This window comes from Leopardus geoffroyi, chromosome C1 (genome assembly GCF_018350155.1).
Source record: "Leopardus geoffroyi isolate Oge1 chromosome C1, O.geoffroyi_Oge1_pat1.0, whole genome shotgun sequence".
NCBI lineage: Eukaryota > Metazoa > Chordata > Mammalia > Carnivora > Felidae > Leopardus > Leopardus geoffroyi.
The window spans coordinates 127,334,965-127,354,089 of record NC_059328.1 but is presented as its reverse complement, the minus strand read 5'-3'; the positions used below and the strand labels follow the sequence as shown (position 1 = coordinate 127,354,089).

At 34.4% G+C, this 19,125-nt stretch overlaps 1 protein-coding gene across 33 annotated transcripts in view; it reads right to left on the bottom strand.

The window, feature by feature from the left end:
• The window catches only part of R3HDM1 (R3H domain containing 1), a 206,436-nt gene that overhangs the window by 92,998 nt on the left and 94,313 nt on the right, over positions 1-19,125 (bottom strand). For 29 of the 33 annotated variants that reach the window (XM_045479635.1, XM_045479651.1, XM_045479652.1 and 26 more), the window contains 9 exons: positions 18,659-18,773; positions 17,524-17,602; positions 10,242-10,301; positions 10,018-10,158; positions 4,307-4,415; positions 4,121-4,216; positions 1,929-1,966; positions 1,796-1,846; positions 1,462-1,688 (listed from right to left, as the gene is read on the bottom strand). In XM_045479635.1, coding sequence (XP_045335591.1) covers positions 1,462-1,688; positions 1,796-1,846; positions 1,929-1,966; positions 4,121-4,216; positions 4,307-4,415; positions 10,018-10,158; positions 10,242-10,301; positions 17,524-17,602; positions 18,659-18,773 — 916 coding nt within the window. Of the gene's footprint in view, positions 1-1,461; positions 1,689-1,795; positions 1,847-1,928; positions 1,967-4,120; positions 4,217-4,306; positions 4,416-6,211; positions 6,345-10,017; positions 10,159-10,241; positions 10,302-17,523; positions 17,603-18,658; positions 18,774-19,125 lie in introns of those variants that run through there. The other 4 variants (XM_045479653.1, XM_045479641.1, XM_045479632.1 and 1 more) reach the window with 3 other exon arrangements.

The following is a 19,125-nucleotide window of genomic DNA, read 5'->3' as shown; positions in this document are numbered from 1 at the left end:
CAGCATGAAAAATATTCCGAGTATTCATATTAGCATTAGTTTTAAAATTTATTTCTTGCTAAACTTAATAAATGTGATAATTTATTTTTAGCTGTTTTTATCCCTGCAATCTATTTCGTTTTCTATCACCCAGAGACTGAAAATGTTACTGACTTTCAGTAAAATGGCTAAAACTGGATAATAAGACAATCAAAGAAAGAAAAAGATTTTTAAACTGTATATGGTTAACTAGGTTTTAAGTAAGAGTTGACTCTGGGATGGAGAATTACTCTTTAATGAATGAAATAAACAAATATGATACACTTATACAGACTGCCTTCTTCTATTTTAAGTTGTGCCAAATGACCCCTGATAAAAACTCTACCAAAAATAATTTTTCCCTATTAAGAGTTAAATAATGGTTCATCTCTGAAGAGAATATAGATTATAAATAGGACACGATCTTAAAATGTTTTAATTCAGCAGTGTTCCTAAATGATCTTCTCATAGTTATTGTTATGATGACTTGTTTCCCAAATAAATGCATATCTTGTGCATATACATATTTCTTATATTAACAAAATTTACCTATCTTTAGCAATATTCTATGATATACACTAAGATATTTTTAATATGCACATTATAATAAGAAAGGGTGATGAGTGCAATTCATAAGCCTTAATTTAAAGGATTAATAAAAAAATACTTGGCCACCTCTAAATCTCTCCCATGTTACCTGTACAATACCATTATGTCTACAATAACCCAGATAGGCTAAAGATAGCCATTTCTGCTAACTTTTAAAGCTAATTTTGGAATACAAATAAAGATCTGCAAGGATCCTAAGAGAGATGTGAGGGTCTTTAGTATTAAACCCAGTTAGTAAAGGTGAAGAGAAAATCTATGAGCCTAAATGTAAGGTACCCTAAAAGCAAAGAAACTAAGACAATGAGGATGTTACTAAAATTTTCACTCATTCAGAATAATTATATCACATTGTTTTTCTTGAAATATCCTCAGAAACTTCTCAGCAATTTTACTGATTCTTTGAATGGCAAATGAAGGACTTTATCATGAAAAATACAATCAATAACTGATAGTATTAGCTGAAAATGCAACCAATGTTAAATAATCCTAGGTAAGAAACCAGGCCTTCTAATTATAAATAAGCAATGGAGAATTTCCAACCACCTCTGGGGACTCAAACAACAGATGACATTTCACTGAACTAACTTGATTCAGTTTATGTCACAAGAGAGGATTTTTACTTTAACTGATGTTTGTAAATCTCTCTTGAGCAGAGAATGAATCCTAATGTCAATACACCCATTACCTCTGAAGTACTGTGGAGCTGCTCAATGCACTGCTGGTAGGAATTTTAGATGTTAGGATAACTGCAGAAGCCATCTGATAAATAAAGAGCTAAGGCAGCAATAGGGAAACGAATGTTATGACTGCACAGTTCTAGACAAATATTTATACCTGTTTTTGAAAGCCTGCCTATGCTTTTGCTGCTCCCAGAACTATCACCTCTTGTCAGGACCGAGATTCCACTGAAGCTGCTGGCTTTGGTAACAGCAGGCTTGAAGTTTCGGAGGGAACTGTCTGAATCTGTACTGCTCCAGGGTCGTGGTTCAGAATACTTCAGTTCATTCTCAGTGCTGCTTTGATGGCTATTTGTTGATCTCCCTGAAGCATCTTTATTAACTCTGTAATTTAGAAAGAAAACTTTGAAAAGCTAATAGGACAAAAGGGGAAAGAATAGAGAAAAAATGCTTTGAGTTTTTAATACTGCATGAAAACATGCTTTCAATACCTAAATATCTGACGCCTCTGCTGGGTACTACTAGCATCCTCGTCTTGGATTCTGTTGGCATTTTAATGAGACATTTTTATTTTTATTAGCATCAATCAGAGAGTTAACAAATGAATGTTAAAAATTCCCTCACCTTTTGTCAATAATATAATTCTCTTGGGAACACAGGGACTAGAAAGAAAGAAGAGATATAAGAAGTTGAGCTTTTGTCAAATACATAAACTGGTGATGACAACAAAAAAACACATGCAGTAATATTTAATAAGTTATCATTTAGCCCTGCGAAAAAAATCCAAAATAGTGATAGGGGGACATAAATAAATAACAATGAAATTATTTTTGGCTTGGACACACTATGCTTACTTTTAACAGAAGCCATTCATTTCTGGGGCACAAATTAATCTGAAATTCAAATAATCTCTTCCAAAAAGTGAACCCCTTTTCACTATTATATACTGAAGGTGTACACCAATCTATAGATTCCACCTCATTCACTCAACATTTTGATCACCTGTGCTTTGGTTGTGACTGTAGCAGTGAACAAGCAAGCAGCTATACCTCAATGCAGCTCAGAACCAAACTGTTCTAATGCTATGAACTTAGCTCGGGCAACCACCATTTTTGCTTGTATTATTATAACAGTCTTCTAACTGGTTTTCCAGCTACTAGTTTTGCCCTTTTAATCCAATTTAAACAATAGAAGCCACAAAAGTCTTTCTAAAATGTCAATCTTATCACATCTCTTCCCTCCTTTAACAGCTCTCCGCTGTTTGCATAGAGGTCAGCAAACTATGGTCAGCCACCTGTTTTTGGAAATAAAGTTTTATTCGAACACAGCCGTGCCCATTTATTTATGTATTTTCTACATCTGCTTTCACATTAAAAAGGTAGATTTGAGTTGTTGCAATAAAATACCACATGACTCTAAAAGCCTAAAATATTAATTATCTGGCTCTTTACAGAAAAAGTTTGCTGCCTCCTGCTCTAACTAAAGGCCCAACCACCTTAACCAGCTTTCAGGGACAGGTCATCTGCTTCCTGGGTCAAGTCATCTTCCTGCTTATTTCTCTAATCTAAACTTTCCTCACTTTCTGTGTCACGTAGGCTATAGTCCAGCTCCTCTGAATTTTTTAGTCTTCATGTGTCAACTTCTCCTTTAACTCTGGGCCTCTGCAAATACTGACCCTCTACTTGGAACATTTCACTCCCTTGGAGTCTCTGTTTGGAAGCTAACTCTTCCTCTCACTCCTGAGTTCTGTTTTGTGATGCTTTTCTGCCATGTCCCTTATTTTACCTTCATGTCTCCACCTACATCACATATCGTATTGTCATTACCTGGCTATTCATCGGGGTAGAGGCCTCATCAATCTTAGAAGCTACAGAGAGAATTACATCTAGTTTATCAGGCTCTGAGGACAGCAGACCTGGGCTGAAATCCCAATCTCTGTCATTTTCTAGCTATATGATCTTTTGCTACTTTACTTAGCCTCCTCGAACCTCAGTTTCCTTATCCGTAAGATAAAAACAATGATAATATCTACCATATGTATATATAGCACTGTTTGGGGGATAACTTATTTTAAGTGTAAACGGATGTGTCCTCCAGTGCCCAGCACAGCACCTACTATAGGTGGTCAATAAGATTTGTACGAATATTAACTGATAGTTTGGATTTTAGTGTTACTCTTTGTTTTTTTACCATTGAAATTTCCATCTCTGGCAATGTTAACACAAATTACATACATTCATATATCCATGAATAAAACCTAGTACTAAACAGAATGGGTGCTTAACAGACACTGGTCAGACCAAACTAAATCTCTTCTCAAATATATGTATAAAATAATTACCCACTTTAAAGATTTCTTTCACATAATCACTTAAAAAAGTAGACAATATTAATCTAAAAATTAGTTTTACTTTAAAAGAAACAAGTTATTTATTGAGAAAAATCTACTACCAAGTAGAACTTAGAGTCCATGATTTTGTAGACTATGATGAATGTTCTAAAAATCTCAAATCTGTGAGAAGTTTGGAAGGAAAAAAAATTATACTAACTATATATTCAGTTCAACACTGCCACTCTGTAGTCTATAAGCATGCAGTTTTTGAAATATTTATATAACTGCTGCAATGTAGCATTTTATAAACTATTAAATTATTAACATGAACAAGATGGATCTCAGTATTTCTAACAAGTGACTTTAAATATAACAGATACGGTTACAAATAAATGATCAATAGATTATAAAAGGAGTGACCCCCCCCTCTAATGCAATTAGCATATATTTTAACAGTGAGATCTAAATATAAATCAGTACATACATCTTGGGAAAATATTCGGTCTCTGGCTCTCTGGTACTCCTCTTCTCTTTCTTCTATAGATTTGCTCCTTCTGTCATCTTTCAAACGTATTCTCATCTAAAGGAACGAAAACAATTAATTCTTGGGAAAATGATCAGTTGGGATAAGTCCTGCACCTAGAAAAAAGCTGCAGTTGTGACAGATTACCTGGTTATCATCTTTGTCAAAGCTGGAGTTGTCTCTCTTGAGGATATATCGTTTCTGAAAGTCTTCACCTTTATCATCCTTAATATGTTCATTGAATTTCTGATCAGGTCTAAAAAAACCACAAAGGGAACAGGAAAGATAGTACACAATATTTACAGAAAAGTTAAATACAACATGTTATGAAAAGTAATCAAAGCAATGCAAATTACCACTCATTAGTGCCACTAATAATTAATATTTATGTTATCTCATTTACTCTTCATAATAATCTTATGAGAAGGTATTAACTGCTCTATGTTATGACTGAAAGGCCATATGAAAAATACACTGTGGGCTCTGGAATCAGACTGCTTGGGTTCAAATATTCAGCTTTACCACTTTAGTTGCTTCAGGACTTGTGCAAGTTACTTAACCTTTCTGTTCCCTAGTTTCCTCATTTGTAAATTGAATTACAGGATACCTACTTCACAGGGTTGTTCTGAAAATGAAGTGAATTAATAAATGAATAGCACTTAAAAAGTAAACACTCAGTAGAAGTTTGTTATTACTATAAATATTACTGAAAAAAGCTGAGGTTCAAATGGCTTAGGCAACTGTCCAAGGTCAAGGGCAAGTGGATGACTGAGCCACAGCTGGCGCATTGGTATGGCAGACTCAAAGCCTATTTATCCTCTTTGCATTGCCTCCTCTAAATCTAAGGAAAAATTCTGGGAAAAAGAATAAAGTATAGTGTTGTATCTTATATTACATTCTTACATTTGGTGTGATATAACTGAAAGTAATAAAATTTTTTGTGGCTGCTTTAACTAAAACTTAAGAGGTTAATTTCAAATGCAACCAAGAATTTTTAATTATAACAGGGTACATCTTTGATTTATATTAATTGAAACAGGTTAAAAAAGAAATAATTCTTTTTTGGAGGTTAAAGTTGTAACCTAAAGTAATAATTATAAAATTATAACAATACATTTTATGGCTGATTGGTCTTTCCTCTACTGAAGTGTTGCCAAGTTCTAATGACATCCTGAAGACATATATGAGGTTGTAGTCCGTGGAAAATCAAAATTACGTAAAACTTCCCTTTCTAAAATATATTGTCAGCTTCAACAAATTAATTTATTTAATACTCTTGTGACTTAATAACATCCTGTTATAAAACTGGAATTACTCTTTTGAAATACATGGTACATAAAAATATATTTAGAGGTACAAAGAAAGGTTAACTGAAGCCCTGAGTAGTTTTTAAATATAGCTTAAATATGTATTATATAGTGATGTAATATACTGTGAATACCAAGTACATTTCTGAACCAAATAAACCTAAGTAATAACATCTTCAGCAAACATGACCATATATATCATTATGTAGAATATTTAAGGAATGCTTCTGAATATTTGTTTTAACCTAGTGAATTTTTAATAAAGTACTGTTTCTATATCCTGTCAAATTATGCAAAACAAGATTTAAAAATAAAACTTATCTAAGTAAGTTGAAGAAATCTTTATTTTACAACGTACTTAGGTGAAACGAAGGGCAGATCTCCACACAGAGCTATATGTATACAGAACTAAGAAGAACAAAAACGAGAGTAAAAACAACATCATGACCAAACTGATGAGAAAAAAAATGCTTTCTTTAGTAGGAATTTGCAAGGTTGTCTATTTAGTTCTGAAGATGGTAGTATGTTATTTCTGTCACAGGATTACCGTTTACTTATATCAACTTTTTTTGTAGCTGTTCAAAGTCATTTTTCTTTATTGAAGGTGTCTGTACTTGGGCGCAAGAGTTATTCCAAGGTCAACTCTAAGGTTTAACCAAGGGCCTGGCAACTTTTCTAAGAGCAGCTGGATTCCCACACCAAATAGCATTGGCAGGCATTTCAGCTAACCTTAAGACTGTCTTACCTCTTTCTTTTATAGATGCCTGAATTTACTGCCCTGCAATCGCCAACTTCCCGCTCCATTGAGACACCCCAGTGGACACCGGGTTGTTGACATCCACAACACCACTGGTTCAAGGCTGGAGCGGGTAATTTGCCTATGAGGAAAAGGTAAGTTTGCATTTATTCAATGTGGAGCAGATCTCTAAGGTTTTCTGATTTACAACCTTCTTCATATTCCAGAAGATATAAAATAAGAATACAGTGTAACTTCAATGATCTGAATGTCTAGTTGTAATTATGTTATCAATCCATTCTTCTTTAAGTACATCATAAACATTATATTTAGCCAAACTTTTGATTATATTGATAAAGAGAACCCTAAAGCTTTCTGACATCATTCATAGCATTCAAATAACTGAGGTTACACTGTATTGAAAACCTTAGAGAGTCACCAGTCGAAATGTTAGACAAAATGCCTGCTAATGTACATGTGCTTGGGTATCCAGCAGCTCTGAGTAATGTTGAAAGGTACTGGTTAAATGATTTTGAGTTCTATTCACCTTCAGTTCAGTTCCTATCTTACGGTTACTGTCCTTGGGAAACAACTAACTGATGAGGATATTATTAAAAGAGTAAGGAACAAGCAGAAAAAAATTAAGTACCATTCACATTTGTGGGTAAAATAATCCCTAAAGGAAGATAAGGTCCTTTTTAAAGGTATCTATTGTCATTAATTTAATTGTAGGAACAAACATTTAAAAATACTAGGTTCCACCAATGTATTTAGTTGACAAAATACTGTAAGAAATGGATGAAAATCAACTTTATTTCAGTAAACAATATGGCAGCTATCAGAGTAAAGGCCATTGTAATACAAGGGACATAAGTGAATAAATACAACCATGAAAAATGAATAGTTCATAGATGAGCTCCTAAGAGCAATCCCTATCAAAATAACACCAGAATTCTTCAAAGCTAGAACAACAATCCTGTATTTGTATGGACCCAGAAAAGACCTTGAACAGCCAAAGCAATCCTGAAAAAGAAAACCAAAGCTGGAGGCATCACAAATCCAGATTTGAAGCTGTATTACAAAGCTGTAATCATCAAGACAGTATGGTACTGGCACAAAAACAGACACTCAGATCAATGGACCAGAATAGAGAACACAGAAATGGACCCACAAATGTATGGTCAACTAATCTTTGACAAAGCAGGAAAGAATCTCCAATGGCACAAAGACAGTCTCTTCAGCAAGTGGTGCTGGGAAAACTGGACAGCGACATGCCAAAGAATGAACCTGGACCACTTTCTTACACCATACACAAAAATAAACTCAAAATGGATGAAAGACTTCAACATAAGACAGGAAGCCATCAAAATCCTAGAGGAGAAAACAGGCAACAACCTCTTTGACCTCGGCTACAGCAACTTCTTACTTGACATGTCTCCAGAGACAAGGGAAACAAAAGCAAAAATGAACTATTGGGACCTCATCAAGATAGAAAGCTTCTGCACAGTGAAGTAAACAATCGGCAAAACTAAAAGGCAACCGATAGAATGGGAGAAGATATTTACAAATGACATAACAGATAAAGGGTTATCCAAAATCTACAAAGAATTTATCACATTCAACACCCAAAAACCAAATCATTCAGTGAAGAAATGGACAAAAGACATGAACACTTTTCCAAAGAAGACATCCAGATAGCTAACCAACACATGAAAAGATGTTCAACATCACTCATCAAGGAAATACAGATCAAAACCACAATGAGATACCACCTCACAACTGTCAGAATGGCTAAAATTAACAACTCAGGTGTTGGTGTGGATGTAGAGAAAGATGAACTCTTTTGTTCTGCTGGTGGGAATGCTGGTGGCGGTGCAGCCGCCTTGGAAAACAGTATGGGTGTTCCTCAAAAAATTAAAAATAGAACTACCCTATGACCCAGCAATTCCAATACTAGGTATTTATCCAAAAGATACAGGAGTGCTGATTTGAAGGGGCACATGTACCCTGATGTTTATAGCAGCACTATCGGCAATAGCTAAAGCATAGAAATAGCCCAAATGTCCATGGACTTATAAATGGATAAAGAATATGTGGTATATATATATACACAATGGAATATTTCTCACAGATCAAAAAAAAAAAAAAATGAAATCTTGCCATTTGCAACAATGTGGATGGAAATAGAGTGTATTATGCTAAGCAAAATAAGTCAGAGAAAGACAAATATATTGATTTCAGTCATGTGTAATTTAAGATACAAAACAGATGATTATAAGGCAAGGGAAGCAAAAATAATATAAAAATAGAGAGGGAGACAAACCATAAAAGACATAAATACAGAGAACAAACTGAGGGTTTCTGGCAGGGTGTTGGATGGGCTAAAGGGGCGAGGGGCAATAAGGAAGACACTTGGGATGAGCACTGGGTATTACATGTAAGTGATGAATCACTAATTTCTATTTCTGAAATTATTACTAAATTTTACGTTAAATAACTTGGATTTAAATAAAAATAGACCCTAAGAGAAGTATAGCTTTAAGAAAAGCAGAAAAATAATTAATTTCAGCATTATCTATATCATCTGAAGCTGACGCTCATTACCACAGACCCACTGCTGCCACATATGAAATTGATACAGAAAATTCCAATAGGCAGATTAACCATCAAAGTATAAATTTCAGCTGAACTTAACAAGCAACTTAAGTTGCTTTAGGACTAGTTTTAGAAATAGGCAGAAGAGGGGTGTCTGGGTGGCTCAGTTGGCTGAGCATCCAACTCTTGAGTTTTGGCTCAGGTCATGATTCCAGGGTCATGAGATCCAGGCCTGTGTCTGGCTCTGCATTTAGCATGGAATCTGCTTAGGATTCTCCCCACCCCCCCTCCGCCCCCCGCCTCACGCTGAAGAAAGGAAAGGAAAGGAAGGGGAGGGGAGGGGAGGGGAGGGAAGGGAAGGGAAGGGAAGGGAAAGGAAAGGAAAGGAAAGGAAAGGAAGAAGGAAGAAGGAAGAAGGAAGAAGGAAGGAAGAAGGAAGGAAGGAAGAAAGGAAGAAAGGAAGAAAGAAAGAAAGAAAGAAAAAGAAAGAAAGAGAGAGAGAGAGAAGCAGGGGAGATACTGTGGTACATGTTAAAATTTTAGGTGCCTCTGCACTGGGCCTTTTGGTCCCAAATACCAGTACTGATGCTGCAATTCACTAACACTATAAAGCTATCACTTTTTAAGCAAATGGCTCCTCTTAACTCCTTTAAATCTTTTCCTTGATCAATTGTACATAGCTCAGAAGGGGGAATACAACATTATGGATAATACTATATTATTAACCAACAGTCCCACCTTCTCGAGATTTGTGGGAGAAAGAAGCAAAACCAGAGATTGAAAGGATTGTAAAGTGATGGAAGATAAATTAAATGTGAGGGTGTCAAAATCTGCCTTAAAACAAAACAAAACAAAACAAAACAAAACAAAACAAAACAAAACAAAACAAAACAAATTTGCCTAAGGTTGGCCACAGCTATCTAAATTACATAAATTAAAAAAAAATCCAAGTGAATAGTTTTGAAACAGCACTGTTACTATGATTTCTGAAGTTTTTTTGGTTTTGCTTTTTTAAACCAGTCCTCATTCATCTGCCTTATTTTAGTCTAGACTGGTGCATTTTGTATCTGGTATGCTAAAGGTATTTTTGGCCCTGTTACATAAGGTTGTCATAAAGCTGCTGCTAAAACCTATGGAAAACCTCAGATGAAAAGTGCTGTAGAAAGATAAACTATAATCACACACATACTTAACAAATGCCTACATTTGTTGATACTTACATTCTTGTATTGCTAGTTTTGTTTACTATGACAGACTTCCCGCTCTGATCAACATTGTGGTCTAATCCAAAGTAAGCAGCTACTCTGTGTAATAGCATCCTATGGTAAGATGTCATTGGGGGAAATTTTTTACGTGGAGACCTAGAAGTAGAAGAAAAACTAATTTAGTAAGTCAAGGAGAACTATGATGACAATTTGTTTTCTTGTTAAATGTCAGGACTTACTCATTATTACCAATGAAATCTAAAATTTCTTGTTCCAATTTCAACAGCATCATTCTGTCCCTGAAACAAAATATGAAGACTCTTATATATAAAACTTAACACTGAATTATTATGGCTCATTTTTCTCCTAAAAACTGTATATCATAAGCATGATGCTAGAATATGTAGATGATTTCTAAAAAAAGTAATGTTTAAAAAAAATTAAAGATGACTTTTTTTAGTTTAATTTTTTATTATGGAAAATTTCAGACACATACAAATGTTAAGAGAGCTGTGTAATGAATCTCAACGTAGCCTTTATTCAATTTTAACAATTATTAACACATGGCCATTCTTAAAACAGGTATTTTGATCTGCTAGGTATATGTATATGGGAGTCTGTTCTGTAGATATATACATAATAAGAGCATATTAATCTTTTACTTCCTTAATAAAGCTGAGAAATAGCAAGAAAACAGACAATTTTAGTTAGGTTCATGACTGTTATGTTGAGCTCCATAGAAACAGTACTCTAAAGAACATGCAATGCCAGTAACAACAGGAATACTCCTAAGGGAATCTAATGCTAGTATACAGATGGAACTATAGCACAGAAGTATGAATTACATCATTAATTCTGACTCAGAAAAAGAAGTCTTTTGAAATCATTCTGTAAACTTGTATTATGTATTTTTAAGACTTTGGAAACTTTTGCCATAAAAATAAAAATGAACCCAAGGCCTTCAACTTGAAAAATAAATAAGGGCTCTAGGGAGTACCTGCATGTGCTCCTTTAGACCACTAGGGTCCTATTTAACGCACATATGCTATAACAATAAATGGTATCACTACCCAAAGGACCTCCTTGCTCACATACCAAGAACATGGCTCAAAAGAGTATTCTTGTGCTCACTGGAAATTTCATGTGCTTGTGAAATAAACAAACACACCCAGAGAACCTTAAAACCAGAAGTAGCTTCACAGATCATTCAGTTCTATCCCTGATCAAGAAAACTAGGCCGAAGGTTAATATTTCCCTCTCAAATAAGTAATACATAGTAGATCCCTCTTAGACTCTAACAGAGCAGAGAATGTAGTGCCTTTGCTTAAACTGTCTGAAAGTCTAACTATACATCAGCCCTGAGTTTGACCCTTCCTCTTTCATTGCAAAGAAGTCTCATAAAACCAAGTGATATCTGACCATACATTTTTTTTTGCCTACCTGGCGACTGCGAACCCAAAGGTGAAAATGGGATTACATTTTCACACAAATTCTAGCAATATTCAATTCTGCCCCCAAACCTGGTTCTCCTTTAAAATTCCTGAATTCAGTAAGTGGCACTATCTCTTACCCAGCATACTATAGAAGAATTCTGGCTTGCTACAATCCATTTTCTAATTCTCCCATGCAGTTAATTACTACTGCAAGTTTTACCTACCTTCTATCTACTTTTCTTTTATTTCCACTGCTGCTACCCTGGATCCAAGCAAGCAGGATCTCTGGCTTGACTACTGTAGCAGTAGTCTATCGTGTCTTTGTGTCTTCCCTCATTTCCTCCTTATCTATTCTACCTGGAACAGCCCTAATGACTTTTTAAAAACACATGTGTGACCACATGTTATTGCCTTGGTTAAATATTTATCACAGGATTCCCACTGCTCTGATTTAAGAAACAAACATCTATAACGGGGCCTACAAGGTAGTCATGATTTGGTCTTTACCTCTTCAGACTCCTCAATCACAAACTCTTATCATTTTGGCTTATCTTTGTACTTGCCAAGCTCCTTCCTGTTTCAGGTTACTTGAACATGATGTTTCCTTTGCCTTGAACAACTTCCTATTTCTTAGAACTTGTTTCTTTCATACTTTTCTTTAAAAGCTACAATTATCTTTGTATAGTTATTTGGACTATATAGAAGAGCTCAACAAATGTATCTGCACGGAATCAATTAATCAAATTATTTTACCCATAAAGTCTTTTAATTTTTTTTCCCCTGAAAGTTTTTTGGGAGGTTGGGATATTTTTACTTCTCCCTGAAAAGGACTTATTTACATAACTCCAAGACCCTCTTTTCATCTAACCTTTTGAATGCAATTTGTCTTGAGATGATCTAATTCTCAGTAACTTTCCTTACATATTTTATACACTTATTGTTTTAAAAAAAAGGAATCCGAGGCAGACAATTTATTAAGCATCCATGAAACAGTACTTTTAAGTTGGTCTGTTTCATAGGTAAATGCAAACATGTAATAAAGGTAGTAGATCAGTTGCTTTTAAAGCCAGTATAGAGGTTAAAACACACAAGTAGTAAAAGCAATTATATCTACAAAAATCAATCAAGGGATACACAAAATAGAAGGATGTAAAATGTGATATCACATACAAAAACATGGGGGGGGGTAGTAAAAATTTAGTGCTTTTAGAATGTGTTCAAACTTAAGTGACCATCAACTTCATATACATTGCTATATGAATGTTATATATAGGCATAACAGTAACCGCAAATCAAAAACCTACAATAAATGCACACACAAAAAAGAGAAAGGAATCCAAGCATTCCACTAATGAAAGTCATCAAACCACAAGGGAAGAGAGCAAGAGAAAAAGAAAGGAACGCTGAACTACAAAAACAACCACAACAAAACAAGTAACAGAAAAAAAAAGCCTTTAAATATATCCCTATCAATAATTACTTTTAATGTAAGTAGACTAAATACTTCAAATAAAACACACAGGGTGGGTGGCTGTACTAAAAAACAGGATCCATCTATCTACTGTCTAATTTCAGACCTAAAGACACATGTATACTGAAAGTGAAGGGGTGGAAAAACATTTACCATGCAAATGGAAACAGGGGAAAATATTTAAAAAAAAAAGCCAGGGTAGGAGTACTTATATCAGAAAAGATAGGAAAAAAAAATTTATTTTCTGTTTTTGAACAGTAGGCAAAAGATCTGTGAAATGTGTTTCAGCAAATGTATTGCCACTAAAAATAAATTTGTTATCTCCATGAGAGAAAAATCTAACACTTTTACTAGCCATTGATATAAATTCAGTCTTTTTTCCCCTTTCACATGCAGATCTACGGATTGCAGAGGACTTTTATCATTATCTGGACCACTTACAAAATAAAATAAACGCTTCTGCCTGGTTTACTATATTTTCAGTTACTAAGAAATATAACTTGTTAGAAAAATAAGACAGGTCATTTCCTTAAATTCTCAAGATTTACACTTCCTGCCCTTTATCTACTATAGTTTAGTCCAAGCTTCCTAAAATCTGTATTCAAGGTTAGATATTTGGTGATGATCATTAACTTAAAAGATAATAATCCTTTATAGAAGCACTGCATATAGCACTCAAACTAACAAATCCACAAATTTCTTAAGGCATAAGGTTTAGCACATGAACCTAAAAGTGGGCATACTTACTGAAATTATTATATAATCTTTTAAAGGGAACCAATGTATGCTATTATTTAAAAAATAATAAGAACAGGGATCTCAATCACACTGATCAATCAGCTACTATCTAAAATGAAGAGGCAACAATCTTTTAGTGTTCCAGTCATTATACCAGAAATAACTTGAGAAACTGTATGCAGCTAGCAGACCAGTGGCAAATAAAAAAGCAGAAAACAATAATGCTTCCATTTGACCACCCCTCCTTCCCAATATTCCATATGAGCTTGGTCAAATATCTGTAACAGATAATGACTAGTAAGTATAGCCTCTGCAAATATTTCTTGCAAATAGGAATTCCAGATAAATTATTACTTAACATCTGGAGTTTATTTATTTGGCTGAGAATAAGATAAAGATTTAATGATCATAAGAAAAATCCTTTTTTTTTTTTAAATTTATTTTTGAGATAGAGAGAGACAGAGCATGAGCAGGGGAGGGGCAGAGAGAGAGAGGGAGACACAGAATCCAAAGCAGGCTCCAGGCTCTGAGCGGTCAGCACAGAGCCCCACGCGGGGCTTGAACTCACGGACTGTGAGATCATGACCTGAGCTGAAGTAGGACACTTAACCGACTGAGCCACCCAGGCGCCCCAAGAAAAATCTTGAAATGAAAGGTTGACTAAATTTTTCTAACACTAAAAATAAATCTGTTTAAAATCTAGAAGATTTCTCTGAACAATATCCAATCTTCACAGTTTTAGTGGAAACTTGCCATACTTATACTACTTTTGTACCATGTAGATCTGGCAACTGATTGTGTGTTTCACTGAGAGAACACAAAGTCATTAGTTATTCCTAACAAAAATCTTCTCACAAAATTTAACATTAGCTACAACTTTCTAAACCATATCGACATTAGTAATTACTTATATGTTGGCCATTACATGAATTATTTACTTATGTTTATTCAAATACAAATGCATACATAGGAAAAAAAATAGAAGTACTGATACATGCTACAACATGAATGAAACTTGAAAATATTATGCTAAGTGAATGAAGCCAGTCCATAAAAGACATATACATGATTTCATTCATAGGAGATGTCCAAAACAGGAAAATCTGTAGAGATATAAAGTAGATTAGAGCTCAGAGAACAGAAAGGTGATAGCTAAAAATATGCAGTTTCTTTTTGGGGTGATGAAAAAGTTGTAAAATTGCCTGTAGTGGTGGCTCTACGTATCTGTGAATATATTAAAAACCATTAAATGGTACATAAAAATACATGTGTAGATATATTTAAAACTTTTACATTTGTAGAAGAAAGCAGAGAACTGTACAACAGAAAAATATTTGAGGATGTATAAAAATAGATTCCTTATTGTCATTCTTACTGAGGTCTCTCCTACGGGTTCAGAGGAAAGAAAAATTCTGCCTGTTTAGCACCCTATCTTGTTTTAAAGAAATTAGCTATGTGTTTTCTACCTTCCTCCTCATTCCCCAACCCAATGAGTTCTGGTTTCCACCATCCCACCCCAAATGAAACAATTTATTAAAATAGCCAAGAATTTCCTAATTTCTTAATCTAATGGACTGGTTTTGGTACTTCTATTTTCATGTCCCTGTGTTATTTTATCTTCCATGAAACAGCTCCCCCCATTCAACTCCCTGTCAAACTTCTAAGATAAATGTTCTCATGATTCTTCCGTTTTTAGGACTTGGTCTCTTCCTTTCTCATCTACCTTTTCTATCCTGTCTTCCCACAGAATTTTGTCCTTGTCATTTTAATCCTTCTCAAGCTTCATCTCTACTAGTGACTCCCAAACCTATTACTCAAGTTTCATATACTTGAAAACCAGAGCATTTTAACTGCTGAGAGATCACATCTCCTGCTTTTTCATCTAGCACCTCAAACTATACTTAAAACAGAACATGCCCTATTCCACTCAGGCTTGCCCCTTACCCACTTTCTCAGTTAATGGGACTGTTAATGGGACTCAGTTAATGGGGCTAGCCAGAAACCTAGTAGCTATTCTACATCATAACCATTCTATATCCAAATCATCACTATGTCCTGCCTTGATGCTTCCTAAGTATCTTTCAAACATGTCCTTTCCTCTCTATTCCTCTCTACGGTGTCCTATCCACATTCTTTGTTGGCCCCTCAGTGCCAAAGTAATCTTTCTAAAATACCTATACCTATTATGGCATTACCCTATTCAAAATTCTTTAGTTACTCCTCAACTTAGCATGCCATACTCAGTACTTCTTAAATGATGCACTACTCACTATTTTTCATTGTTCATTACTGTCTTAAAGATCTCTTTAGGATCCCTGGCATCCCAGCAGCACTGCACACTCAATGGGCTCACCACCCCACAGTGTTGGTACAATCCTAGGTCGAGAACAACTGGATATGGTCTGTCTTCATACCTCACCAACATCTTCCCCATCACTTTCTGGAATCACTTACCACATGCCTCCCTGCTAGACTTTCCTTGGATATACCACTTCCTCTCTCACACTACTGTGCCTTGTCAGTGCACTTATATCTATCCTAGAATGCCTTTCTCATGCTTCTCTATATGGCCAGCTGGCTTCCACTTAAAACACTATGAATTCATGGCTCAGCCCAGGCTTATTTTTTCAGTGAAGTCTTCCGATATCCTTTCAAAAAGAGGTTGGGGCCCCCTCCCTGTGTTTTTATAGCACATCCAAAAACTTCTTTTACAACATCAAAATTTAATTTTAATTATATATCCTATGTTTTTTCCTAGCTCAGACATGGTGAATACTTTAGGGTAGGGATTATATCTCTATCTTTCTATTTACAGTGTTTTTAGCACAAAGCTTGGAATATGACCGATGTTCAGTAAATGCCTGTTCAATGAACTAATGGATTAATCATTCTGTTGTGACCAGTGAGGAATAAACCTAAACTGAAGAAAAAAAAAAGTCATGCAGACTTGTCTTATTTTCTTCCTCACTCCATACTATACTCCTTCAACCCCATTTACAAGGAGACCACTTTTCATTTTGGTGGTTCTCTTTTTGGGGTTTATGTTAAATATACAACAGAAAACCAAGATGATATTGAATACAATAAATCCTGAATGAAAATAAAGATTATCTTGAAGCATGACACGAGATAAGCCTCAAAGAGACTAGAGAGAGTTATTCCTATTATCTTCCATATGCATATACCCAGAGAAAGTGTTTTACTTTCATTTTAATGGACGTTAAAGAACTACCACCATGTAAAGCTAATATCTAGAGGAGGGATTCTTAGCCTTGGAGTCTTCTACCCCATGAAAGTGTTAGACAGATATTTTGTAGATAAGGCTTTTTGTGGGGAGAAGGCCACAAAGGGGTCAATGATCTGCCAGAAAGTTAGAGTGTATTCATTAGTACCCTGGCAACACAAAGGGTTTCACAGTGACCCACAAAAGGACCTTAAAAATCTTTAGGTTGAAGGTTAATACACAAGAGTGAACAAAAATTCTGCATTTAATCAAGTTCAAAAACTCAAAATGAATACACTAAGTTCTTATTTGGGTGAGTGTATTATTGTAAGGGATTTTTTTTTTTCTTTTCCACGATTCATGATTACCTCTCTACCTCAATTAAGAGTCAAAATATCTTGGTGATTCTGTATTTCCAAAAATTCCTACAAAAAGAATGAATTATTTTTATATCATGGGACATGAAAAATGCAAAAAAAATATTTATACATGTGCATACAGTAGACCAACAACATCTTAGCCCTAGGAAACTAAAATGTTTCTGGTGTACTTCAAACACTGCAATCTTATTCTAATATTCTAACTCAGTAATGAAAACAAACATAGCAAAATTATGGCACTCCAAGCAATGTAAACCTTATAAATTTAATTTTTACCTGGGATTGTTTTTTAATGTATTTACTAAAAATTCATGTAGATCTATGCCAGTTGAATCAGTGTATTCTTGACTGGAATCTAAAAAACAACAACACAAAAACCCAGTATAAAGTTGTCTGAAAACAAATCCCTTTCCCTTTTACACATGATGCATATTTTAAACAAAATGAGATGCCCCACATGGGAAAAAACTAACAAGGAAGGAAAAGGGAATTTACGATGAACTCAAATGACCACAAGCTTTCTACTCCCAAATAATGAGCATGACAAAGATTTATATAACTGCATGTACATGCATATTCTTAATTTTTTTTCTCTCACACATGCCTGTTTAATTTACTCTAAAGTCTTTAAAGATCCTTTTATATACTCACCACAATTCTCATGATCAAAAATGCCTCAAGTGAAAAATTTGAATGAATTAAATAGTTATCCATATTTAGCGCAAATTAAGACAGTTTAGTTCAGTTAAGAACATAAGTAGAGGCAATAGTTTGGAAGTAGGTAGGAATTCTAGTTCTGAAAAAGTATTTAGATTTGATCAGGTCTATCACCAAAGGCTTGCTTTCAAAATAGTTTTTCAGATATTCATGTTTACATTCTTCCCCTTAAATATAATATACTTACACTGTTTATAATACTGGCCAATGTAACTGGTTTTATAAATTAAAGAAGTATGGTCATTGACTTGTAATGCTAGATGATGAAGTTCCTTGAAATTTGTTATGAAAGATAAACATTCTGGGTTTCCAAGAATATTCTTACCGGATACTGCATATTTTGGCATCAGCTTGTTGTATCATATAGAATTAAAGAGTAATATTATTTTTAACAGACTCAAGTATTCAAATCATAGTGATTCCAGTATTTCATTAAGAGAGACCAATAAGAGGTCAAGATAGTTATCTGCCTCAGTGATTTTGGCATATGTTGCAGTTTCTTTGGCTGAAGCATCTTACTGATGTTCAGATTTGTGTTATGCCATTTTGCCCAGATGAGCAAATTATTTTAACATCCCTTAAGTCTGTTATCATTTTTACTAGAGATATATTATACATAAAGTTTCAAGGGATAAAGGATGGAATTATTGACAATAAAATTAAAATTTTGTTTGAAAACAAATAAATTGCAAACCTCTTGATAACATTTTTCTGGGTAACTTATCACTGGCTTTTTCTTTTTCTGCTTCATCTTTTGAGGGCTTCTCCTCTTTTTCAAATGATTGCGTTAACTGGATCTGAATTTTCTCCTGTTGGAAGGCAAAATCAGTTATAAATGAAAATATAAAGCAATTCAGCTAATACCACACATTTATATTTTTTGAGTAACACAAAACTGTATGGAGGAGAAAAAGGATAAAGATTTTTATGTTAACTAATTAGATTCTTCATACTGGAATACAACTTAATATTTTACCACTTATATCAAAGTCTTGATAGAAAATGTTAAAATTAATGTTTTGAGTTGAATGTATCAATTTAAACATGTCCTCAAAATTACTTTACAGAACATAAGATATTTTCTATGTTACTCTGAATATATCTACTTGTAAAACCCTTGGAGGGTCAGAAGCAAGGTCTTCTTAGCCTATTTTTGTACTG